Below are 27,691 nucleotides of genomic sequence, written 5' to 3' on the forward strand. Positions count from 1 at the left end.
GCTGAGAGAGACCTCGTGCTGGGGAATCCGCCAAGGAGGGTTGATGGAGAGACTCACCAGGTTGGCGAACCAGGTCCTTCTAGGCCAGTAGGGAACCACGAGTAGAATTTCTGCCTCCTCCAACAGGATTTTCCAAATCACCCTGGGAAGAAGAAGTGACGGGGGAACGCGTACATCAGTCCCGATGGCCACGGACAGTGGAGAACGTTGACCCTCTCGGTTTGCGGGGTGTGGAAGCTGGAGAAGAACCTGGGGAGGTGCATGTTCTCCGGGGTGGCGAATAGGTCAACTAGGGGATGGCCAAACCTCTGAGACAATTGGTGGAACAGATCCAGGTACAGGCGCCACTCCGAGTGATTGACCGTGGCCCTGCTCAGACAGTCTGCCTGGATGTTGCAGACCCCGGAGATGTGTTCTGCTTGGATCGAGCACAGATATCTTTCCGCCCACCTTCCCAAATGCTCTGTCTCCTCCATCAGGGACCTGGAGCGAGTGCCCCCCTGGTGGTTTATGTGTGCCTTTGTGGCCACATTGTCCGTTAGGATTCTCACGTGATGCCCCTTGATGTCGTCTTGGAAGTGAGCAAGTGTGAGCCGTACTGCTCTCAATTCTAACCAGTTGATGCTGTGGGACACTTCGGGCCTTGACCATCTGCCTTGAGCAATCTGGGTGTGGAAATGAGTGCCCCAGCCGAACAGATTGGCGTCCGTCGTGATGGTAAGACAATCTGGCTTTTTGAAGAGGGTGCCCTTTGCCAGCGCAGGGGACAGCCACCACTGGAGGGACTGACATACTTTTGGTGAGACCAGAACCAGCTGTTGAGAGTTGCTCATGTTGGCCCTCTAGTACAGCAGGAGGAGCCATTGTAGATGTCGAGAATGAAGGTGTGCCCAAGGTACTATTGACAGGCACAAAATCATCTTGCTGAGGAGTTATGACAGCTGCACAATCGATGCCTGCGATGACTGCAGTACCTGCAACACCTGGCTTCTGATACTTGCCAACCGCTCTGAAGACAGGGAGACCTGGCAACTGGTGGTGTCAATGATGGCGCCCAGGTGCTACAACCTGGTGGTCGGATGCAGATGAAGCTTTTCCTTGTTGATGGAGAACCCGTGATGTTGGAGGGTTCGCAGTGTGTGCTGCAGGTCTTGCACTGCTTGTTGCCATGACAATGACTGAATGAGGATGTCGTCCAGATAGCAATGCAGGTGCACGGGGCGAGATCTCAGGAAGGCCGTCACCACAGCTAGGATCTTTGTAAAGGTACGAGGTGCCAAGAACAGGCCGAATGGCAGAGCCCTGTACTGGTAGTGGCAGCCTGCATAAAAGAATCTCAGGAAACTGCGGTGAGCTTTGCAAATGGGATGTGGAGGTAGGCCTCCTTGAGATCTATGGATGTTAAGATATCTCCCGGCTGATGCAACCCAGAATTGACTGAAGGGACTGCATCTTGAACCTCCAGTATGCTATATGATGGTTTAGCTTTTTTAGATCAAGGATCCCCCTCCACCCCCCGGAGTTCTTTGGGACAAGGAAGAGTATTGAATAAAACCCTGTCCTTTCCTGACCTGGTAGAACCGGTTCTATGACGTTTATGTCTCTGAGGTGAAGGATCTCCTGTTCCATGAGAGCCCTCTTGACCAGACAGGAGGGGTTGGACACCGAACAAAGTGTCGGGGAGGGGGGGAAATGAACTCTAATGCTAGTCCTATGTGTATCATCTGAAGGACCCATTGGTCCGACGTGATCTGCTCCCATTGGGCGTGGGACAGCTGGAGATGCCCTCCTATGGGAGCCGTCCGCTGATGGTCACTTATAATGTCTGAAGGGTCTGGAACTGGACCCTCCGCAATAGGGACGTTTAGAGAAGGACTGTTGACGATTTCTGTCACGAAAGGGCTGATGGTCCTGGGACCTATCCGTGCCTTGAGAATAGGGACATTGGAAGGAATTGTAGGTAGATTGCTGCTCTGAGTTCTGAAAGGGCTGCCTCCTATAAGTCTGGGAACCCTTGCAGTCAGATTTTTTGTTGACCGAAGGCATGACCTTCTTTTTGTCCTTATTTTCAACCAGGACAGGATCTAGGGTCTCCCCAAAAAGTTTGCTGCCCTTATATCCGCGTTCCAATACCTGAGCCATAAGAGGCAGTGGTGACATTAGAGGCCAGGGATCTAGATGCAAAGTTAGCAGCATTCAGGCTGGCGTCATCAGTGTACTCTGTCGCTGCAATAATTTTGTTAACATCCTGCCTTAATTTGGTATCCCAGGCCGGGAGCTTGGCGAGGAGCTGTCTCAGTCAGACTAGCGCTGCCCTGGACAGAAAGGACACAGAAGCGGATGTTTTAATGACCCAAGCTGCCGCCTTAGTCTTGTGGCAGGTGTTCTCAGCCCTTTTGTCCTCCGCCTTGAGCCCTTCTAATAGTTCAGGGGGGACCACTGAATTGGAAGTGAGCGCCACCACAGGCGCGTCCACGGGAGGCAATTTCAGTAAGTCTTCTAGACTTGGATCAACCTTGTAAAATGTCTTGTCATTATCACTAGGGGTAACAAGTGTGCCTGGCTGCACCCACTGCTTTTGCACTACATTAAGGAACAATTTTGGAACCGGCACAATTTCCTGAGTAGGTTCTGGCTCCTCAAAGAGTCCCTCACTGAGGTCCTCCGGTGCAGGAGCAGCCAGAGCCGGGGTGCTAGTACTCAAGCAGGTCGAGGCTTTAGTCTTGTTCAAAGGCTAAAGGCTTGAACAAGCCAGAAAAGGCAGGTTTGTCAGGAACAGCAGCTTCATCCCCGGAGAATTCTGGTTTTAGTCCCGGACCGAGGTCCTCCTCCCAGTCAGAGTCCTCACTGGCCAAGGATGAATGCGATGACTGAGGAAGCTGGGCCTGAGCAACATCTTGTGCCGGGGGTGGGCGGGATTTGCGCAGGCGCTTGGCCCATTGCAACATGCCAGCCTCTATCCCTTGGGAAATATCCCTGGCAATGACATCCTGCATTTCTATGGAAAGATCGTGTCCTCTATCCTCTGGGGAGCGAGCTCCGGGTGGGGGCTGAATGGCCGGTTGTTGGGGTGAAAGGGGCCCCACTGTGACCGGCTCCTCTTCAGGATCAGAAGGATATGCAAATAGATCTGCTCGATCGGCCACAGAAAGGGGAGCCTGCCATTGCAATGAAATCTGCAGAGGAGAATTCCTGGCCTTCATCCTCACTCTCCAACATTGAAGGATCCTGACCAGGCTGAACGAGTGGGTCGGAGTGATCCCCAGGGGAAACAGGCCTGGAAGGCTGGGCCTGTAGTTGAGCCCTAGAAAACTGCAAAACTGTTGCTCCTCAGGGGCCCCATCTGCCGTCATTGAATGTGGGGATGTAAGGCTTGGAAGGTAACTTTTCCCCACTCACCACCTCAGATAAAACTGGCCTTAGAGCTCTGGTGCAGAGGCACTGAAGGCAGGGGCAAGCAAAGCTCAGCAGTCTTTTGATTGGTGAAGGAGAATGGTGTAACCTCCAAGCTCCCAGCACCAACGTAGGTCAATTAATGTGGGGCACAACCACAGGGGCCACAAACCTCCGCTGCAGCCCTCTACCGTAATAGTGGAGCTGTGAGTTGCCGGAATTCCAGACAGGAAGGCTTCTAGTGGCGACCTGCAAGAGACAGGCAATCAGGCAGCTGTAGCTGCTTTTCGCTGCAAAAGTATGTCAACAAAATGGCGGCCAGAACTTTGACCCTCTCAAAATCGCCACCACATGCGACCCTCTCAAAATCGCCACCACCACATGCAACCCATTTAAAATGGCCACCCACATATACCAGAGAGCTCTGAGGTTCCAGGCCAACAGCCGGCTCACTCAGAAGCATGGTCAGCAGCAACGGATGCCCCAGCGGGGTTACGATTGCAGCGGGATCGCTGCGATCATGCTGGTGTCGGCACTCCGACCCACGTGCTTTCCCCAACAGCAGCCTGCAGCCTCACGGCACCCGAGCATACCTAGGACACAGGAGAGGCTGAAATTGGTGAGAACCAGGGAATTAAGGTAAAAGGAAAACTCGGCCAAGCCTGCTCCAATAATCAGGAAGAAGATAAATTTTGTAGTAAAGTAGAAAAAATAGAGAGTCCAAGCAATCACTTAGGAATGAAGAGAAACTGGAAGCGCGTCCACTGGGCTAGTTGAATGGAAAAAAATCTGAGGATTAGTCAGCACCAGAGGCGTGGATTAAAGTTTCAATTCAGTCCTGGGCAGATTGGCTGTATTTAACCCATGCTTGGACTCTCGAGAGCAGCACCCAGGAAAACTTATGACAATTGAGCCCAAAATTTTGGTTGCTAAGCAAGAGCGTCGTTAAGTGAGTTTCACATTTTGTGCAACTGTGCAACGAGTTGGATGCGCCAAACAATGCTGTGCTATTTCACACTGCACTTACTGTCGCAAAATGTAGCAATGTAGTTTACTGTTGTTATATTAAGACTGTTACCCATGCTACACCCTGCTTCAAGACAAAATTTCATTTATTTGTAATTAGAAATAAATATTTCACAATATATAATTACACATTGTTTTTGTGATTAATCACTATGCTTTAATTATGTTCAATTTATAATAATGAAAATACATCCTGCATATCAGATATCTACATTACAATTCATAACAGTAGCAAAATTACAGTTATGAAGTAGCAACAAAAATAATTTTATGGTTGGGGGGGTCACCACAAAATGAAGAACTGTATTAAAGGGTCGCGGCATTGGGAAGGTTGAGAACCACTGATTTAGAATGAACAATAAAAAAAGGCTCCTCTTGGCCACAGCTTGCTTTCTCCTTTTTGTTAAACCATCATCATTTCTGAATGTCCATGATTTTAAGATGGTGAGGAAGGGAAGAGTTGCTATAATCAAGCTACAGTAAGTAGAAAACTACTTCAGAAACAACTTCAGAAATTTTAGGATTTAAATTATTAGAGGATTGTACTACTTCTAAGTTTACTATGCTGAACTTTTTTAGTTTTAGAACAAAGACTATTTAAATGGCACGTTGAATCTGTTGTGAGGAGGAGGAAACCAAAGGTTACTTGCATCTGATTGGAGAAGCCATTTGACTGTAATGGAACCCTTGATTACATGAGAGGGCACAGAATTTGAACTTTACTTGAGACCTGTATTGTAGTGGTGCTGTTTGACCATACGGAGGAGCCAAAGACCATAGTAATACTAATAGCACTAAATTAAATGGAATTAATGTTATTTGTCTTTAAATTATAGTTGTATCTTGGGATTATAGTGACACGGAAAGAGCAGAGAGAAGATAAAAGGAAAGCTTGAATCCCTAAGAGCTATTTTGTAAAAATACACAAGTAAAACAAAAGAAGCAATGTAGGCAATGGGAAGGAGCAAAGCTTAAATTAAAAATTGATATACTTTCAAAGGAACTCTGTGAGAAGATACGTAACTGCAGATGTTAAACAGATAACGGGTAGAGTAGATTTTCTGGAGCATATATCGGAGAAGAAAGATATCCAGTTTGAAGCTAACTTGGACAAGACAGCTCTTCTGGAACTACAATTCAAGCAACTCCAGCAAAGATTTGAGCAATTACCAAATTGTCTGGAGAGGATATTAGATGAAGAACAATTAAATCTTTGAGTCAATTAATTAATTGGGAGGAAAAGAAATTAAATCTTGAAATGGATAAAATATGCAGAGCAAATCCAGATTTGTCACCATAAGAAAATTACCAAGAGATGTTTTAGTTCACTTCTAAGAACAAGATATTCTGGTTTATATTGCCATTTCAAACCTAAATTGAGAATGGAAAATGTGGATATAATTGCTTTGAAAGGATCATTGTCAGAATTCTAAGAAAGAGAAAATCTATTCCTTTCTCACAGATATTCTAAAGAGAAAAAATCCATTTCACTGGGACAAATTTGAAGGAATGATATTTACTTACCAAGAACAAAAAATTAGATTGAATTATGTAAAGAAAGCCAAAGATTTCTTGATTAAATATAAACTAACTATGGATGCTGCTGAAGAAATGCATACAGATAAGCTATTAGAGGTAGATCAAACTCAAAAATCTGATATGGAAAAGAAAGAGGTGGTAGAGATATCTGCACAAGCATTTGCTATGTTATCTAAAGATAGAGAATAAGTACTGTATATAACATGGAATATTAATGAGGCAAATATCCCATCCAAGTGTAAAATAACATTTCACTATCTGAGGAAATTGTAGCTTGATATAATTTGTCTTCAGAAACACATTTCAAGATACAAGATAAGAAATATTTAATAAATAAAAGACATGGGGAAGAATTTATATCAATTAGTTTAAAAAAGATTAAGTCATTTTATATATAAAATCCCAATTTTAACTCAAGTTAATATTATCAGATGAGTACAGTAAATTGCATCTATGGAAATGGAGCTTAATGGAACAAAACAATAGTAGTTGGACTTTATGTGCCAAATGATAAAAGTAAACTTTCTGAATACTTTATAGTTCAACTATTACTTATTAAAAAAACCAGATGTTTCCTCAAAAGATTTATATTGAAGTTAGAGATAAGTAACTTTTTCTTTCGTGAATAGTACTGATCCATGTGCAACAAATTATACATACTGGAGTTGAAACAAATTCCTTGTTGCACGTTAGAGCAGGGGTCCCCAACCCTTAGGCCGCAGCCCACTACAGAGACTTGAGCCTTTTGGAACTGGGCTGTGGTAGTGCAAATTCCCACTCGGCCAAGAACACATTACCGCTCAGGCAAGCAGTGGGTGAGTGGGTGCCATTTATATGAACAGTGGGCACATGTCTGTCATTTGCGTAAATGGGGCTGCCTGCACAGTTGCCCGCCACACGCACAAAACTATCTCCTCTCCCCCGCCAGACGGCAAAGCCAAAAAGGTTGGGGAACTCTGTGTTAGAGGATAATGCATCCTGCCCCAAAGTCTATATAAATAAAGCTGAAAGAAAATCACTTACAGTGCTTTTTATTTAAAACATCACAAAAAGACTCCAGGTCCTGTCAATTCTTTCAAAAACAGGCAATTAAGATTTTAGAAAAATTATGGTCTGGACACTGGATGTAAACTGTCTAAATAGTTACTGTATAAATATCTCCAAACTGATATATAAGAAAGAGCAGATCAAAACACTGCCAAGCCAAGATACAAGAGACCATTATTTACCACTGCTGCTAAGGGAATGAGCAATAATTACAAAGTCTAAGATTTCATGTAATTTTTCCAACCAGAGGAAAAGATTTTTCTAAATGTTTTCAATAAAGACATAACACAGTACAGTATTTTGAGTACAATTTAAGATAGTTTTTATCTGTTAATAGGATTTAGATGTACTTACATTGTAGGTCATGGTATTGCATTGGTTTAACACACTTAAGCACACACGCACCTCATGTATTGGATACTATTTGTTCAACCCCTAAATCATGGTATGCATTGATTTCAATACAATACAATAGTAGAGTTGGAAGGGACCTTGGAGGTCTTCTAGTCCAACCCCCTGCCTAGGCAGGAAACCCTATACCGTTTCAGACAAATAGCTATCCAACATCTTCTTAAAGACTTCCAGTGTTGGGGCATTCACAACTTCTGGAGGCAAGCTGTTCCACTGATTAATTGTTCTCACTGTCAGGAAATTCCTCCTCAATTAAGTTCATGTCAGGACACTCATTAAAGTTATTTCCATGCCTTTTTAATTTGGCTTTGGAGTCATCTACTTTGTTTAAAATTCTCAAAACAATAATGGAATTCAATGGAGAGCAGAATGTAGCATTTTATTTAATCAGTTGATACCTTCATCTATATATATAAATCAGAAGCTTTTGCTCTCAATCCCATTTTGTTAATTGAGTTTGAATTGACAGATATTCTGAGCAGCATTCACATATTTATTTGACAATGTGGTTTTTTTGAACAATGAGTACATTTCTTTGGCAAAATGTTCTGTGAGATTTTCATTGTGCAAACTGCAATTATTTGTTGAGAAAAGCAGGTATAACTTTTTACTCTCAGACTTATACTGAACATTTTTCATAGCTTCTGTTACTGGCTGAATTCAATTCTTTTGGCTCACGTAAACCTTTTTTTAAAAAAAAAACTCTTAAAGAGCTTAAAGTAGCAAGTTCAATTCATGCAGAAGATGGGCTACGCAGCCTAATCTGTGAAGATTAGACTGAAGAGCCTGAACAGGAAGAAATAAAACCTTAGTGTAGTGGAATTCCTCTTGCCACAAGTCAGGCAGGCACCAGAGAACAGCAGAAAAAAGAGGGTTCCTAACACGTGATGGCAGAACTACTCTGAAGATGTATTTTCAAGACATTTGTCAAAAGATGCAAATGTTTCCAATCATTCCAATCATTAACATTATTCTGAACACTTAATATTATGGATATTAAACTTAGAACCATCCTCTTCCCCAAGAAAATGAAAACAAAGAGTTTGGCCATCAGAAGATGGGCACTTACTTCCAGAATTCCTGCACTGCAAAATGGAGCTGTTTAAATTATGTAGTCAAACAAATGAAATCTCAAAGACCATAATGTACTCTCACTATGAACAAAAAAGTAAGGGAATAAGAAGGAGCAGTTCCAGAAGATGCATGATACAGAGGAGAGCAAAAAAACCTATCAAATAATTGTCTAGAAGGCTCCACATACTGCTGTCAGGACACAGAATCCAACAGAGAGCACAATGAACAAATCCAATTATGATGTCAGGAATCCATCTTCACAGGGCTTTTCTTTTCATAGACTGGCATTGGGCCACACAAACGAACGAAACCCATCTGTGCATGCATGGGATCCAGGCAGCATGAGAAACCATGCCCTCTCTGGTCCACAGAAAAAACTTTCACCATGGAACTGGTCCCTGGCACCCCAAAGTTGAGGGCTGCTGTTTTACAGTCATTACTGAACATTACCCATACAACTTAATTTTTTTAAAGAGGCAAGGTGATTTTTCATTACTTAATTACTCTTTTTACAATCTTTTTGTGATATCTTCATGTTATATCATGTGTATAACAGTCATGTTAAGAGTGGCTCTTGATATCAATGGCAATTCTACCTTTATACTTCATCAGTATTTCTTTATTTTCGCTGTGCAACAAATCAACAGCCTCCATGATATTCTTTTACTTTGTACATAGGCAACTATTTTCCCACTTATCTACTTCACATGTTTTGTCATCCTCATCCTCACATTTCTTGATAACTGCTTCATCCCTTTATTCTACTTCGCATTTTAGCTTTCTTGGCTCTATCCATAGAGGCTGAAGCTACCCAGTTGTATTCTTTAGTTATTAGCTTCTGCTCTCGTTTCTTACACATCTTTTTATTTCTTAACTTGACAATTACCATATTTTTGGAATATAAGACACACCTTTTTACCCCCTAAAAGTGGGTAAAAATTTGGGTATATCTTATACACTGAATGTAGCCCCACACACCCGTCGGCCCCTACTCTTTGGCCTCTGCCTCCCAACAATTTACCTCCTTGCAGCAAACAAGGGAAATTGGGCTTCTGGAGGCAGCAATAGGCTATGGCAATCCCTGCAGCTTGAAACAGCTGATGATCGGGAGGCCCAAGCTGAAATTGAAGTGAAACTTGCTGTTTGCTGCAGAGAAGCAATGAAGAAATGGCTGGAATGTAGTTTTTTTTTCATATGCTAATCAGGCTATTTGCTGCAAGGAGGTAAATTAATAACTATAAATGCATATTAGACTTATTTTTTAAAGACTGCTTTATTATTGTTCTAGACAACTTAACAAAATTAAGAAGCTTTTTAAAATAAATATTTGATCTGAAGAGACCCATTGTTATCTTCTTTTAAATAGCAGAGAATAATGTATACTTCCAGAAAGTCACATCAATTTTAACAGCTTCTGTACAAGTATAGTGTCCTATTGTCTAATTAGACCCTGACTTAGTCATGTTTGGAGTAGATCTATTTAAATAATTGGGAGGAGTTAGTGTGACTACATTTAAAAAAACTTTATGGCATTAAATATATGCCATAATGTACATTTCTCCATTTCTATGGGTCAGGCACACATGCCCAGAAATATACCACAAACAGTGGGTATTGTCTGTACTGTTTGCTCTTAGGAGGCAAATTGCTGGGAGGCAGAGGCAGATTTTTTCCCTTGTTTTCCTCCCCAAAAGTTAGGTGCATCTTATACTTCGGAGCATCCTGTACTCTGGAAAATATGGTAGATTGATTTTGGCATTACTTTACTATTAAAGTTCTTATTTGCCTTCTCCTCACAGAGATTGACCCTATCCTTATTTTATTTTTCAGTCTTCTCAACTCTTGTGCTTATTTATTTTTGAAATGTTGAGCCATCATACTTCATTCAAAACAGCTTTCTTGAAATCCATTGTCCATGACTGACCTCAGCTTTTTTTCTCTTGAACTTTATTTGAATTCCAACCCAACATGGCCATTATTTCCCAAAGTGCTGATATCTTTATTCCATTCATTTCTCCTTCTGTCTAAAAAAATGAAAATATCAGCAAGAGGGGGAAAAACATATTGGAATTCCCATACCAGGAGAATTGGTTTTACAACATATATCAGATAGTTGAATTCTTGCCCTCTTGTAAATTTGATTCAGAAAAGCATTATTCACATTGTGTGCATTGGTGTAAACTTCATCACATAAAGATACAACTTTTCTTCTTATTCTTTTTGTCTTACCTAGATGCTTTCAATGGAACTAGTATATTCAAGATAATTGGGACGCGCCCGGAGACTGCAGTTAGTTCAGAACGCAGCCGCGCGGGCTGTGATGGGGAGTATGAGGTACTCCCACGTAACACCTCTCCTGCGCGAGCTGCACTGGCTACCTGTGGTTTTTCGGGTGCGTTTCAAGGTGCTGATTACCATCTTTAAAGCGCTCCATGGCACGGGACCTAGTTACTTGCGGGATCGCATCCTCCCACATACATCCCTGCGGCCAATTCGCTCACACAGAGAGGGACTTCTCCTGGTGCCGTCCACTAGGCAATGCCAACGGGCGACACCAAGGAGTAGGGCCTTCTCTGTGATGGGCCCAACCCTCTGGAATGACCTCCCCCCCGACATTAGAACCACTACTGACCTCCGCTCCTTCCGGCAAAAATTGAAGACTCACCTGTTCCGATTAGCAGGCCTGGCATAATTACAACTGTCCCTCCTGGCAAATGTATTAACTGGTTATTTTAGGGGTATTGTTTTTAACTTATTGTGTGTGTTTTAGGGGTTCAAAATCCTATATTTATATATATTGCTTTGTACAGTTCTTTTAATTCCATTTTTAACCTCCTCCATTCCAACTGTACATATTCAATTTTTATTGTATTTTGATATATTTTGCATGGACTGTACACCGCCCCGAGTCCCTTTTTGGGAGAGGGGGCGGTCTAGAAGCATGAATAATAATAATAATAATAATAATAATAATAATAATAATAATAATAATAATAATAATAATAATAATAATAATAATAATAATAATAATTAATTTCTTTCTATACAAATCTTTCACTTCTCTTCTTGTTCTGTGCATCTTTTAAAAAAGTTGTCATATTTAGCTTTTGTATTCTAATCAATCTCTCATCAACTAGATTTCCATGATAGCTTTTAGATTATACCTACTTTCTGAGAACTTTTTCTTTCAAATAGCTAGATTACTCCTCATAATGTCCTGCAGATCAACCTGTGACTTATCCCTTCCCAGCAAGAGTCATGTACAGCCTCCCAATTTCTGTTTTCAGAAGCAGAGTGTTGCGGGATGCCATCACAACCAAATATGGAGTTCAGGAGCCCATTTTTGCTGGCAAAGTGCTCAGGCCACCACGGGGCTCCCCCGACATGAGTAATGTCATGTTGGTCACGCTCACCCCACACCCCGGGGTCAAACACAATCCTGATGCGGTCCTCAATGAAATCAAGTTTGACAACCCTGTAATAATGCTTCAACAATGGAAAAACATGTGGATGAAGGATTTAAAATTTATACTATAATTTAATGGATAATTTTAATAAAATGATGTACCATTGGTATTTAAAATCCAATAAATTGTCAAAGATGTTTAAAGATATTTCAAATGGATGTGTCAAGCACAAGAAATCAGGAACCAAGGTTGTTCAAATGAGTACAATCCATGCTAGTTTACTACAAAATTCTGAACTAACAGTCAGATCAAATTGGTGATAGATAAGGGTCACTGAAATTCAAGAAGGGTTAGACTTAGATCTTTTATAGGCGTGAAAAGATTCCAAACTGATGAGGACTTAACACTTCCCCTGAGCTCAGGCTGGTAATTTCCTAGAGTATGTTGGAAGTGTAAATGCAAACAAGGAACTTTTTACCATCTTTGGTGGACTTGTCATAAAGGAAAGAAATATTGGGGTAAGATTCATATTTTAATACAGAAGATTCTTAAGTGAATATAAAAATTAAAGACTTTTTTTTAGGATAAGAATGGACAAAGAACTTGAAAAAGATCTGAAACCTTGCTATTATACACTATATTGCCAAAGTATTCGTTCACCCATCCACATAATCAGACTCAGTTGTGAGCGAATACTTTTGGCAATATAGTGTATATATTGATAGCAGCAACAATGCTTTATGCACAAAAATGAAAGTTAGGCTAATTTCCGCAATGAGTGAAAAGCTGGTAAAATGATAGAATAGCAGAGATGGCTAAATAACTGCTTTAATCAAGAAAAATCCAACTTTATTTCCACTTTAAAACTATTTCTAGATTTTGTGCTTGAGGCAGGAAAAAAATGAAACTTTGACTTTGGGTTTTGCTGTTTAGCTATGTTTGTTGTTATAGAAATGGATAGTACATGTTAAGTATGTAAAAGTAAAAACTTGAGGCTATTTGTTATTATTTTATTCTACTGCACTAAAAGGAATTGGATGTCAATGCTTTTCTCCCCCCCCCCCCACTTTACTTATACTTCTTTCTTTCCCCCTTCCTCTTCCCCATATTCATACTATTTTCATTTTCATTTCATACATTGATAAATGTAATAAAGTTATTATATAATCTGATCTGGAATTTAATTGAAGCAACTGAAGTTGCATTGAAGACTTGGTCAACTAGACTTGGTCAACTTAGTCAACTAGCATCAGCAATCAATATGAGAACTATATAGTTGATAGTTCGATATAGTTTAATTGGACTTCAGTAAGGCATTTGATAAGGTAGACCATAACCTATTACTAGATAAAGTAGAAGAATGTGGGTTGGACAGCATCACTACCAGATGGATTCGTAACTGGCTGACCAACCGCACTCAACGGGTAGTCCTCAATGAAACTGCATCTACATGGAGGGAGGTATGCAGTGGAGTACCCCAAGGCTCTGACTTGGGCCCAGTACTCTTCAACATCTTCATCAATGATTTGGATGAGGGAATAAATGGGGAACTCATCAAATTTGCAGATGATACCAAGCCGGCAGGAATAGCCAACACTCCAGAAGATAGGCTAAAGATACAGAAAGATCTTGACAAACTTGAACATTGGGCACTATCTAATAAAATGAAATTCAAGGGTGAAAAGTGTAAGGTTCTACATTTAGGCAAGAAAAACAAAATGCACAGGTACAATATAGGTGGTACCTTGCTCAACAGTAGTAACTGTGAAAGGGATCTTGGAGTCCTAGTGGACAACTATTTAAATATGAGCCAGCAGTGTGCAGCAGCTGCCAAAAAAGCCAACACAGTTCTAGGCTGCATCAACAGAGGGATAGAATCAAGATCACGTGAAGTGTTAATACCACTTTATCATGCCTTAGTAAGGCCACACTTGGAATACTGCATTCAGTTCTGGTCGCCACGATATAAAAAAGATGTGGAGACTCTAGAAAGAGTGCAGAGAAGAGCAACAAAGATGATTAGGGGACTGGAGAATAAAACATACGAAGAACGGTTGCAGGAACTGGGTATGTCTAGTTTAATAGAAAGAAGGACTAGGGGAGACATGATAGCAGTGTTCCAATAGAAGACCTCCAAGGTCCCTTCCAACTCTGCCATTGTATTATTGTATTAACTAGAAGGCAAGGCTGCACCCAAACCAATAGCTCCACCATCCCCAAGTCTCCACTTCCGAACATATTCATCCTTCACTCCAATACAACCCAACTTCATCTATCTCCATCCAACTACACTAATATACTACAATACACTCAATGGGCTGTTACAACATTCCACAGTAATTCTAGACTGCGCCTGTCCATAAATATTTCAGCAGTCCAAATATGCAATGTTACTGCAGATAGACCATCTACCCACATTTATTCATTTTCTTACAAGACTTACATGGTGGCCTATTTCATACAACGACTATAGGTGGCTCACAATTATCTATAAAATGAAGTTAAAAACAAAGGTATCCTTCTCCCTAGGTGTCAGGTTAAACATTAACACAGTTCAATCCCTATCTTAGACAATAGGAGAGAATAGCCAGGTTTTCACAGGCCTACAGAAAGCTAAAAAGATAGGAGTCTCTTTGATTCTGTTCCAAAGGACTGAAAAAGTCACCCAAGACACACCTCCAAGATTCTATCAGATGGCAACATTTAAGGAAAGGATCATAGACTACACCCAACCTATCTAATCTAATAGGATGGACAGATACTTAAAGGGAGAGATGGACCTGCAAGTAACATAGTCCTGTGCCATATAACTTAAAGGTTGATAACCAATAGCTTGAATTGCACTCTTTATTGTTGCATAAAAACAATTAACTGTGGGATTTCATTGATGGAGAATTAACTTTCTGCTACAAAAAGAACGTTAGTCCTTACCTGAACATTTCTTTTCTGCAGTGAACGCGGGAGGGACTGCAGCTGGGTTTAGTTACAGCCAGAGACTGAGGGGGTTTTCTTAAAGACACCATCCTTCCCTACTGGCTCCCAGTTTCCTCGAAGTCAATGGAGAAGCTGTAATTTTATGTAAGGCAAAAACAACCAGAGACACATATACATATACTCCACGACCGCCCCTCGCCAGCCTAACTGAACTTACTAGGGCGGGATGTAGCCCCTCCCTCCTTCACTGCAGAAAAGAAACATTCAGGTAAGGACCAATGTTCTTTTTCCTGCAGCTCGGCAGGAGGGGCTACAGCTGGGACATACCCAAGCTAAGTCCCAGGGTGGGATGAAGACCCCGGGAGAGGGGAGGTTGCCACCTGCTGAAGAACTCAACGCCCGAAAGATATGTCCGCTGAGATGAAAAGGTCCAAACAATAGTGATGGATAAAGGGTGTTGGGGAAGCCCAGGTGGCCACCCTGCAAATGTCCTCCAGGGGAGCCCTAGTGGCCCACACGGCCGTGGTAGCGGCACTTCAGGTGGAATGGGCCGTGATCTCTTGAGGAGGAGTCTTCCCTGAGGTTAAATACGCTTCACTAATGGCCTGTCTCAACCATCTACCAATGGTGGTAGACGAAACTCTAGCACCCATTGGCTGAAAGGATAGAAAGAGTGCCTCTGACTGACAGAAAGAGCATGTGCATCTAAGGTAGATGCACAAAGCGCGTCGTACATCCAGCCGGTGCCACAGGTGTTCCCTCTCATGTGAAGGAGAGGGACAGAAATTAGGGAGTCTGATTTCCTGCGACCTATGAAACAGGGAATTGACCTTCGGGATGAGGGTTAGATTTAATCTAAGGACAACCCTGTCTTGGTGGAATTGGCAAACGTCGTCCTTGGACGACAATGCTCCCAACTCCGATATGCGTCAAGTCGAGGTAACGGCGACGAGAAAGGCTACCTTCAAGGTGAGGAATCTGAGGTGAACTGTCCTAAGTGGTTCGAAGGGAGCACCTGTGAGGGCCCTGAGCATTGTAGAGGGGCCCCACATCGGAAAACGATGGATAGAAGGGGGACGCAAGTTCGACGCCCCTCTGAGGAACCGTTTTACTAAGGGAACCTGGGACAAAGAAAAAGGACCATCCCCTGCCAGAACAGAGGAGAGGGCAGCCACCTGCCTATGTAGGGTGTTATGGGAGAGGCCAAGATATAGGCCATGTTGAAGGAACTCAAGCACCTGGGGCAATGAGGCATGGGCCGGAGAGAGATTGACTCTCTCGCACCAGGAGGCGAACGCCGACCACGTGGAAATATATATCCATGTGGTTGGCAGTCGCCTGGCCGCTTCGATGGTGGAGATAACCTTGGCCGAGAGATGTGCCTCCCTCAGGAGGCGCCGCTCAAGTTCCACTCTGTCAGTTGGAGCCACTGGGGCTCCAGATGAAAGGGGACCCCTGGCACAGGGTGATCTCCTCCTGAGGAATCCTCCACGAGGGAGAAATGGACAGCTGAAGGAGGTCAGCAAACTAAGGCCATCTCAGCCAAAATGGGGCTACTAAGATGATGTATGCCCTCTCTATCATTACCTTACTCAGGGTCCCCTGGATCAGAGGGAGAGGGGGAAAGGCATAAAGGAGGCGTGGAACCATGGACTTCTGAGCACATCCGTCCTTTCTGCATTGTGCACTGGGAAGCGGGAAAAGAACCGGGGCAGTTGGGCATTGGTCGGGCTCGCGAACAAGTCCACCAACGTGTTGCCGAAGCGGTGGCAAATCTTGTGGAAGAGCTCTGGAAGCAGCTGCCACTCGCCATGATCGACTGTCGCCCAACTCAGCCAGTCGGCCTGATGATTGGCAACGCCAGAGATGTGATCTGATGTTATTGAGGCCAGGTTCTTCTCCGCCCAGAGTCCAAGCTTCTGAGCTTCCAGCCAGAGACATTTGGAGTGAGTCCCCCCTTGGCAGTTTATGTGCGCCTTCGTGGCTGCATTGTCCGTCAAGAGGAGGACATGTTGATTGGCAATCGAGTCTCGAAATTGCAAGAGTACAAGTGCTACTTTCAGCTCCAGCCAGTCATATTGTGGTGAAGGTCCAATTTCGACCAACGAAATCGGACCTTCGAAATCCTGCGCCAGTCTGGATTCCATCAAGGCCCTCCAGCCGTAAAGGCTCGCATCCATGGTGACAGTAATGCGATCCAGTTCCCAAATGTCGGAACCGTAAAGTAGGGCCGGAGATATCTACCACCTCAGGGACCAGCGGAGATCCGGAGGCAGTTTGACTAGATGCAAGGAGTTGCTCATGTAATGACGTTGGTAGGGGATGAGCAGCCATTGAAGTGTCCAAGAGTGGAGACGCACCCAGGGAACTATTCCTATGCACGACACCATCATGCCCAGGAGGCGGGCCAAGGTCAGGATGGAAACTGACCAACTTGCGCGGACATAGGATTGGAGACTTTTGAGACGATCTGGAGAGAGCCGAACAAGTCCTGCTACAGAGTCTATCACTGTTCCTAGGTGTTGGATTCTTGTCGAGGAAGAGAGATGACTTTTGGGGAAGTTGATGGAAAACCCCAGGGAATGAAGAGTTTGGATGGTCAGTTTCAGGTCGTTGACAGCCTGCGTGCGGATTGGGCCAGGAGGAGCACATCGTCCAGGTAACAATGGAGTCTCACCAGATGGGAACGCAGGCGAGCCGCCAGAGCTGCTAGGACATTTGTGAATGTGCGCGGGGCAGAGGCTAGACCGAATGGGAGCACCCTGTATTGGAAGTGACATCCCTTGTGGGAGAATCGGAGGAATCTGCGATGGGCTGGCAGTATGAGGCTTGGAGGCCAGTAGTGTAAAGAGGCCTGGAAATGCCTGGGAGTCTGGAGGAATAGTATCCTCGTCGACTGAGAAGCCTAATTCTGGATGATTACCCTCCCCCAGTGCTAAGGCCTCGCTGACCACTGATGGAGAATGGGCCCTAGGCTAACCCTGGCCCTGGGACGAAGAAGAAGACCTGTGATGCCTATTGTCAGAATGAGATCTAGACACCCTTTGGGAGGAACAGTCCCTTTGGTCTAATCCTAAAGCAATGCCTCTAGAGATTGCAGAGGAGATGAGTCTCCTGATGCTCCCAGGCAGGAGGTCCAAATCCTCCAGATTATCCTCTGAGGGTCGAATGGGACCTGGTGAGATAGTTTCTCAGCTCTGGCCACTCGCTTCTCCAAGGCCTTTTGTCTTCGAAATTCATCCCTCACTATAGCTCTAGAGGGGTGCTGATCTGCAGACGGTCTAGAAGCCGCTGCCCTGATTCGCAGCCTGCCCTGGCCTTCCTCTCTCCCATCGTCAACGCTCCCTTCAGGGGCCTGCGCTTACCAGGTACTTGTAAAGGCCATGCCTCACTCACGTGTCTGGTTCTTGTGGGGAGTCAAGTCAGAGCCTCCCGGCCTCGCTATCTGGCCACAATGTGGGCTGAATAGAGTCCTGCCGGCCTCGATGGGTGGCCCCGATGCAGGCCTTAGTTGTATATATCTGCCACTGCCACAAGGTCGCTCCAAAATGGCCGTTGCGCCTTGTGGCAAACCGAAATGGCGGCCGCCCGGTGAAATGGCTTTGAGGCAATGGCCTCCCGGCGAGCCAAAGCCGTTCGCTCTGCTCCCCTCTTTGATTGCCTTCGCTGCAGAGGTTCCGAGCCTCAGGAAACGCTGCAAGTCTTTGAAGCCGCGGTGGGCAACGCGATGAAACTTTCTTAGCCGCGGCAAGGCTGTTAAGACCGCAGCGGGCTTTAAGTCGTGGCAAGACAATCCTAGCGGCACGGTTCGTAACTGCAGGTGTGGCCCCTGCAATCCTACCTGATGGCAATAGTTCACCTTGGAGCCTCTAGGAATCTCGGCTGCAATGGGAGCCTGTCACCCCAGAACACCCAGGAGTTGGACAAAGGCCCCTCAGGCCCAGAGGCAAGCACCGGGAAGCCCTGCCTCCTTATGAGACTGACTAGCAGACTCGATGGCCGGCAGTCCGATAATTTAAGAATTTAGAATACCCAATTAATCGAATTAATATAATAACTATCAGTACCTCAAGGAGCCAAAAACTAGTGCTTGGACCAAAGACTGAGAGGAAACTGGGAGCCAGTAGGGAAGGATGGTGTCTTTAAGAAAATTCCCTCAATCTCTGGACCAATCAGGCTGTGACTAAACCCAGCTGTAGCCCCTCCCGCCGAGCTGCAGGAAAATATATATAGCTTTTATATTCTTAGTCATCCATGTCATGGTTATCCCAAAGGTGCTTTTTTCAAGAGCCAACTGGACTTTCTGAAGAAGCTTCTTGGATGAGAAGCGAAATATCTTCAAAGAAAAAACCAGAAAGTCCAGTTGCCTCTTGAAAAAAGCATCTTTGGGACATCTCTGGGAGAGTGTTACCTCATCAGGTAACACAGATGTCAACATTTCTGATCCTGTGGAGTGGGAGATCACAACCACTCCATTGTGCTGATGACACTGAATCCCATGCTGGCTGATGCAGATGGCTCCAGCAGCTTCACATTGATGTTACTGTAAGTAGTACAATGACTTGAGCCCTAAGGCACCCATATAATATGTGCCTAAGACTGGACCACTCTTCTTCCACCAGAATTTACTGATACCAGCCACAAAGAAAGGAAAATCACTTCAAAACAGAACTCCTTATGTCAGTCCCCAGAACTGATGCAACAAAATATTGTAGTCAATGGATTCAAAAACTGCTGGAGATCCAGCTTCAAAAGCTGCTGAGAGAATGGATACAGCATCCTCATCCTAAGCCATCCAAAGGTAATTGACAAGTGCAATCAAGTATGTTTCAGTACTGAACTCTAGAGTCTAGATGAAAAAAACCAGTATCTTATGAAAACTGACACTCTCACAAGATTTTGGCAATTTAGAAAAAAAATCTTACAATAAAATTTAATTGAAAGAACAGAAACAGCATGATTGATTTTTTTTCCCTTAGGGCAGGCAAGCATGGATAATATATTGTGCTATGATCGATTCTGAAATCAATTTGGTCTTCAACCTGCCCTGATACAAATGTAACATAAACCAACAGTAGACCTGGAACCATCCTTCACAACCACCAAAATCAAGGGAGATTTCAAACATTCTCCAGATACAAATTTATTCTGAAGAGAAGTCTGAATCTAGAAAGTATGTCCAAATGGCAACTAATGCAATGAATGGTAAATTCTTACCTCTTTCACTAGCATCATCTACCAGGATAATTTCTTCCAGCATATATCTTGGTGATCTGTTTATTACACTATGAACAGTTCTCAAGAGAGTACTCCAAGCTTCATTATGAAAAACAATTACAACACTTGTTGTAGGAAGATTATCAGGATACATTTTTGTCTTACAGCTAAAAATATAAAAATAATTACAATAATTACAATAAATGTGCTTGTACTGCAATTTAGTATAGAATAGAATATAAAACATGTTCTATACTATAATATTAATCAATCTTGGCAGGTACACACTAGAATAATTTTGAGGCAGCTAGAAAAACAGTTTCTTGATCTTCATTCATTCATCCATTTACAATCATGCTCCAAGTAATAATTAAAACAGATAAATTAACCAATAAAGCATACAAAGTCCTAATATTTAATAAAACATCATATCTGAAAAAAAAATATTTCTCTATTTGATACCAAAATGGTAGAACATTTCACATTTCAGATGCAGTTTCAGATGATGTTTTATTCCCTATAACTACTTGCTAAACTTTGGCAGTCAAGATAGCTAGATCCTAACCCTAACCCTTCTGGAGCTGTTCAAGTAGGTACATGCAGACTTTGGGAATTTAAGCATATATATTTTAAAGCACATGCTTCTAATAGGTGATCTTGAAAATCTGGCTATAAGTATCACCTTTATAATTACATTGTTTAGAAACATGTCAAAAGTTTTTAGCAGGTATACTTCTTTCTTAAACGCAAGAATATCCTAGATTCATGTGTGTGTGTGTGTGTGTGTGTGTGTGTGTGTACACATGGCAAGCCAGATGTTCTAGAAAGAGCTGAGACACACTTTCCAGAGATTGGTGGACAATAGGTGAAGCCTAGCCAGTAAAATCTCTCCAGAGAAAGGAGTGATCATGAGGTTGTCCATATGTATTCAGGACAGCTGCTCCTTGCAGATATATTATTTAAAAAAATATTATCCTGTGGTGTGCCATTTCAAACAAGATTGTTTGATTGATTACAATCAAACAGACACAAGGGTTTTAGTAATATGCTACATGACAGATCCTGAACCCCTGGCCCATGGCCTACTACTGGGCTATGGCCCAATGTGACCCAGGACATGTAAGTGGTGTGTGCGCCAGAGGTGGGTTGCTACCAGTTCAGCCTGGTTCGGCCGAACCAGTAGTGGCAGCGGGAGGCTCTGCCCACCCTCCCAGACACTTCTGCACATGTGCAGAAGTGTTGTGCACGTGCATGAGTGTGCGTGCAAGCATGAGCGAACCGGTAGTAAACCGGTTAGCAACCTACCATTGACGTGCATGCACAAAACCATCACCATCACCTCTCTTTCCCCACCGCTGCCGGTCCATGCAGCCAGAAAAGTTCAGGACCCTTGTGCTAGACAACCCATGACCCATTGCATCATTGTTTCAGTTTTTTTTTCCATCTTAATAGAAAAACAGAATGACCACAGGTAGGCAAAAAAGCAGGACCAATTTCCAAAGGGCTTCCCCATTGAGTTTCTTATAGGAAGCTGGTAGGAAGGACTGGAAATGATCAACATATGCACAGAGTTGATTGGCAGTGAAGTAGCATGGCTGCACTCAAACAACCACATCATTGTCAATCCCATGGCAATCATGGGTCTTGCATTTTGGACATTTTCTGTAAGTTAGCCAACAGTTTATTTAAAAACTGTTGCCCTATGATGAAATGTTTGGTCCAACTGAAAGTTACAAACAAACAGAGATGATATTTTTAGTAGATTATAGAGTATTGATATTGATAGGCTCACTGTTTGATTAAATGGTTTAAAATAGGCAAGCTTTTTTCAATGAATTTAAAACTCTGAAACAAATAGAACATAAGAGCTTAGAGTAATAGAGTTGAAAGGGACCTTGGAGGTCTTCTAATCCAACCCCTGCTCAAGCAGGAGACCCTATATCATTTCAGACAAATGGTTGTCCACTCTTTTTGAAAACCTTCAGTGATGGAGCACCCACAACCTCTGAAAGCAAGCTATACCATTGGTTGATTGCTTGAACCATTAGGAATTTTCTCCTTAGTTCTAGGTTGCTTCTCTCCTTGGTTAGTTTCCATTTGTTGTTTCTTGGCTTGCCTTTTGTTGCTTTGGAAAATAGGTTTCCCCCTCATCTTTGTAGGAGCCCTCAAATATTGGAACACTGCTATCTCCTAATCCTTCTTTTCATTAGACTATGCCTAACCAATTCCTGTAACCATTCATATTTTATCTTCCAGTCCCCTAATCATTCTCTGCACTCTTTCCCACAGTCACAACATCTTTTTTATATTATAATGACCAGAACTGGATGCAGTATGTGTGGTCTTACTAAAGCTTTGTAAACAGTACTAGAACTTCATGAGAACTTGGAGGCAGAACTGATGTCGCGGTGGAACGACGTTTCTTCTATAGGGCTCTATGGAAGTCCGTCAAATTCCCTTTGCCAGAGGGTCCAAATGGACCTAAGCCATCCTGGAGGGATGGTGAAGAAGAGAGGAAACCCCTGTAGCTCACAAGAAGATCGCTCACTCGTTTTTACCAGAGGACGCTCTCAATCTGGCAGAGAGGAACAAACAGCTATTGTGTGCCATCCAAGGCTGGGGCAGCCTGAAAGGAGAGGATGAGGAAGGACTGAAAATTGAAGAACAGTGTGATGGCTGGGTGAGAAATTTCTGATTTTTTTAACTCCTGTCAGAGATGCACCTTTCTAAAAAAAGATTGATCAACAGTGTGCTGAAAAAGAAGGGACATGATTTTGTCAAGCTTCCACCCCCTGAAATAGTAGCAGATAAGCACAGAGCCAAAACTGAAATAACATATATTAATTGTTTGTTTGGATACTATACTGTAAATGCTAAAGGAAGAAAAGCAGAGTGATCATCTAAGAATTTAACAAACTCTATTTGTATTAAAAATTTGTTTCTGGAACTTTAAAAGAATATGGTGTATACAACGCAAGCTAAGGGAAAGGAATAGAAGAGAAACAGTGCATCAGCAACATCTTTTGGCCAGAGCAAAACCCAGAGGAAGAAGTATGAGAAAGGAAAGGAAAGAAAGTGTGGATTAGAATTTAACCTTGGGTAGCATATTGGAAACAGTGTTGCAAGACTATCACAAGACCTAGATAAACTGCCTGCATCTGGGATTTGTTTACTGAGAAAATTATAGAGAAAGAGTGGAAACAGTGTAAATTGTAAACATTGTAGCCCTTTGATTGGACACAGACTCCAGCAGCTGTATAATTGAGCAACTGGAATTGGGAAATAATAAAGGTTGCTTAAAAGATAATAATTCTACATCAGTTTTTAACACTTTCCCCTGGAGATCCATATGAAATGAGTGGAATTGTAAAGGAGATAGATTAACTTTTCCAAAATGCAATAGACAGGATGGAAAAAAGTATTAAGGAAACTTTGGAAAATTCCATACAAGGGTTAATGAGTGAAGATCAAGTTGCCCAGGAAAATGAGGAGCCAATAGAAGAAAAGGAGGAGTCAATAAAAGAGGTGAAGAAGGGAAAAGATAAAGAGGAGATAATAATAATCTGGTGGTGGTCTATCCCACATTTTTCTAGTTTGCCAAGAAGTAGGTTCAACTTTGTTTGCTTCTATTTGTTACTTGATTATTTTTTCCAAGATCTTCCCAGGTTTTGATATCAGGATGATTAGTCTTTATTTTCCTAGATCGTCCTCCCCACCTTTTTTTTAACATATGGACCACAACAGCTCTTTTCCATCCTCAGGTAATTTCCTGGTGCTCCAAGAACTTTGATACATGTTTCAATGGTTTTGAAATCAAATCTGTTAGTTCCTTCAGAACTCTGGGATGTAGTCCATCAGGACATAGTGATTTGAATCTGTCTAGAGATGACAGGTATTGTCTTACCTTATTTTTGCATATTTTAATTTGCATTCCTAATCTATTATTTAAGGTTCTGTTTTTGATAAGTAGTTGTGTTTTCTTTTTGCATGAAGACAGTATGAATTAAGTAGTTCTGCTTTCTCTCTATTGCCTGTTATTCTTTGCCATCTTCTCCCATTAGTGGACTGATTATTTCATTGACTTTTATTATTTGTTTTGTTTTGATGTGTTGAAAGAAACTTTTTAAAATTATTTTTGATATCTGTTGCAAGTCTTACTTTATTCAAAGATTTAGCTTTCCTAACTTTATCTTTTCAGGTCTGGCTACTTGACAATATTCTGACTTAGTCAAGTGTCCCCCTTTCCATTTTTTATACTTATCCCCTTTGTCTAGAGGTTTTTATTAACCATGCTGATTTTTTTGGTTTTTTTCCCCCAGTGGTATTGAAATGTACTAGGCTTTTATAATCGTATTTTTCAGTTTTCAAAGCTTCTTGAGTTGATTTCCTTTATGATTTTCATCCAAATTTCATGGATTTGTTCCCAAGCTCTGCCTGAGTATGTTAAAATTAGCTCTTTTAAAGTCTAAGACATGAAAAGCAAAGCCTCTGGCAACTGCATCATTTTTAGAACCTTGTTGTTGGTTAACTGATTAGCAAAAAGTTCATTTTTTTCTTGTGCTTTGTTGAGTGGCCTGTAGTATGCACCTATGGCAATGTCATTCTTTTTCCTTTTGTGTTGACCCATGTGCATTCTAAAAAGCTTTCAACATTTGTTAAGTGCATCTCTGAAAAGAGGAAATCTGTAATATACAATGCAAGTCTGTTTCTTTTGAATAGTTTGTATCCGTCTATCAGTACATTCCAGTCAGTTTCATTCCATCAGGTTTGTGTAACTATATCATACTTGCCATCTTTTACTAGTATTTGAAATCCACCCTGTTCGTTCCCTAAACTGAGCGCTATTGTTTAGGCATTTAAGTTCTTTATGGATGACCCTGGGTATGCTTTCTACATCTCCTACTTTGCATCTGAGGGGTTTTTTTTCTTTCTCTTTACACTTTGCCTCCATATTTGATTGGTTATCTAGTAGTTTTTGCTTTGAATTAGTTCCCAAGGTTCATGAAGATTGGTCACTCCCCTCAATTTTAGTTTAAAGCCTTTCTGATAAGATGAGTTTATAATAATGAGCTAAGATAGAAAATGTTTAAGGTAAACTCTATACAGGTACTCCTCGACTTATGACAATTTGTTCAGCAATTATGGCAGCACTGAACAAATAGTATTTATGACTGATTTCCAAAGTTACAGCATTGCAGTATCCCTGTGGCCACATGATAAAAATTAGACACTTGGCCACTTGCCTGCATGGGGTTTCAATATTCTCCACCTGCCTATCTCCCCCATGTATGCCTTTTTGGCTCCCTGCACTCTTGAGCAGGGAGGTTACTAGAAGATATTGAAGGTTTTCCAACTCTGTTATTCTGTATTCTTATGCTTTCCAAAATACCATTTTGCCTGCTACTTCTATGAAACAGAAAAACTATGGAATGGTACATTCCTCAAAAGCTGCAAGCTTCATTTAAAACAAAAATTCAAACATGCAAAGTAAATTCAATTAAACGTAGATTGTAATATTTGAAAAGATTTACTATTAAATCTCCACAGATTCAAAGAAGTGATAAATTGACAATACATATGCATGAATGCATGTATGTATATATGGTTTTCTCCTTCTGAATACCAGTTCTCTATTTAGTATTAAATTTTCTAACCTAACACTGCTATGTAGTCACCTATTCAAAGGCTTGAATAAAATCTTAAAAGTTTCAAAAAAAATGATCAAATAAAACTAAATCTAGTTGAATGAAAAAAGCAATTTTCATTTGTCAATCAAGTCAAGGATCTAAAAATGATACAGTTGCCAGAGGCTTTGTTTTTCACGTGTTAATTGCAGTGATCTGTACATTGGTCATAGAAAAAAATGCAGTCCCTTTTGAACTATTTTTTATATTTGGCAAGAGATCCAAGTTCATTACAAATGTACCATAAAATTAATTTAAAAAACAAATTTTAAAATTAAATCTTCCCAAAGAGTCTATTCATTTAATATATTTCCACATAAAGATATTATTCCATTTAGTAAGAGAGATAAAGAAATAATTGGATTACCAAATAAAAACTATACTAGATAGTTATGATGTGGGGTATCATAAAGAAAATACTTGCATTCAGAGAACTGTTCTGCTAGTTCTACCAACTTCTCTTACTATATGGCCCTAATGGCAATCAAATGTCAATGATTGCTCCTGCTCTGATTTGGGACAAGACATGAATCAGTTACGATATACATCTGGTGATGGAGAGCAATACTAGGCAGCTTGACAAAACCTGAAGTTTACTGATGTAATCTGCTTGAAATTATGTGCCTGGGGAGATCTCTGTCTTGTGGTGGAGAAATGATGGTCTCTAGGATGCTGGTGTTGGTTTAACTGCACACTGAGTCAAGCTAAGGAAATAGAAATGTCTTTTTATTTTATTTTTTATTTTAACTAGGGATGAGAGCAGTATATTTTGGCTGCTTCATTTCCCAGAGAAAAAAGAAAATTGTGCCCTTTAGTATATTCCAATATTCCATCCAATGCCCATATTCAAAATTTTATCAAATTTTGAAAAAGTCTATCTCCCCCATAGATGAACTCTTGTGTACAATAAATGCACTTACCCTTCCAGCCTAACATCAGGTAAAGATCTGTTGAGTGCAATAATTTCACTGGCCATTAAATTAAACTGGTTGATTTTAAACATTTCCTTCATTTTCTCTTGGTCTTCCTTAGCAATGGCAACAGGTTTCCCCATTTCTCCTGGACCTTCATGAGGTTTTTGCACTGATTCTGGAACTAATAAAATATTACCATAACTAAACAATTTAAAAGGGACCATAACATCTATACTTACTACAAGGCTATAACCTTGATAAATATTGAAGAAATATGCTGCACTGAGAAAGCTTATATGAAATAAAACTTGAAACTAGATTAAAGTATTTTGGAGGAAAATATTAATTCTTCATAACAGTCATACATAGTGGCTGCATATCTATAAATAAGGTTCTCTCAGAGGTTACCTGTTCATTATACATATACACTAGATCATATAACTGACTGGAATGTCATTTTAGAACATTCTAAAGCTGGATATATTTGAAGAAAAATATGCTCTAGAGCTGTATTTTTTGCTCCAATCACTCACAATCTGCTCAGAGCTGCCCAAAATGTATGACTTGCTATAGTTTGTGCTGCAGAGTGAACTGGCTTGTACAGAAGATTACCCTAAAATGGCTCAGGCTGGTAACCTCAAAGTCCAAAGCAGTTACAATGCAGAAAAGCTGCTCCATAAAAAGATAATTCACTTCAAAGATCTCATGTTTGCACTGAAGCTGTTCTCCATTATATCAAAAATTGTGACAGAATTTCCCAAATACCCATTTCCCCATCATGGCTTAGTAAAAATATTGGCAAGCAGTTAAACATCTTTTCAACCACAGAAAACAGACAATAACAATTACGATAAATTTAAATTAAAATCACAATAGCCTTCAATAAATATTTCAGCTTCTCAATGCTTATACAGGTAGTCCACAACTTATGACTTTTCATTCAACAGTGGTCCAAAGTTATGGCAAACTTGGAAATACTGCAATTCTGGTCTTTGTCACTAAACATTACACTACCTGCCAAGAGAACTCTCTCATTTCTGGGGGC

The 27,691-nt window shown here is 41.6% G+C and overlaps 1 protein-coding gene across 5 annotated transcripts in view; it reads right to left on the bottom strand.

The window, feature by feature from the left end:
* The window catches only part of GALNT1 (polypeptide N-acetylgalactosaminyltransferase 1), a 65,757-nt gene that overhangs the window by 29,636 nt on the left and 8,430 nt on the right, over positions 1-27,691 (bottom strand). For 2 of the 5 annotated variants that reach the window (XM_081933713.1, XM_081933712.1), the window contains 2 exons: positions 26,653-26,827; positions 20,049-20,215 (listed from right to left, as the gene is read on the bottom strand). The exons of 2 other annotated variants lie outside the window; for them this stretch is intronic. In XM_081933713.1, the coding sequence (XP_081789839.1) occupies positions 20,049-20,215; positions 26,653-26,827 (342 nt within the window). Of the gene's footprint in view, positions 1-20,048; positions 20,216-26,652; positions 26,828-27,691 lie in introns of those variants that run through there. One more of the 5 variants, XM_081933714.1, reaches the window with a different exon arrangement.

The sequence above is a fragment of the Natrix helvetica genome, assembly GCF_964273705.1.
Source record: "Natrix helvetica genome assembly, chromosome: Z".
In the NCBI taxonomy this organism is placed as follows: Eukaryota; Metazoa; Chordata; class Lepidosauria; order Squamata; family Natricidae; genus Natrix; species Natrix helvetica.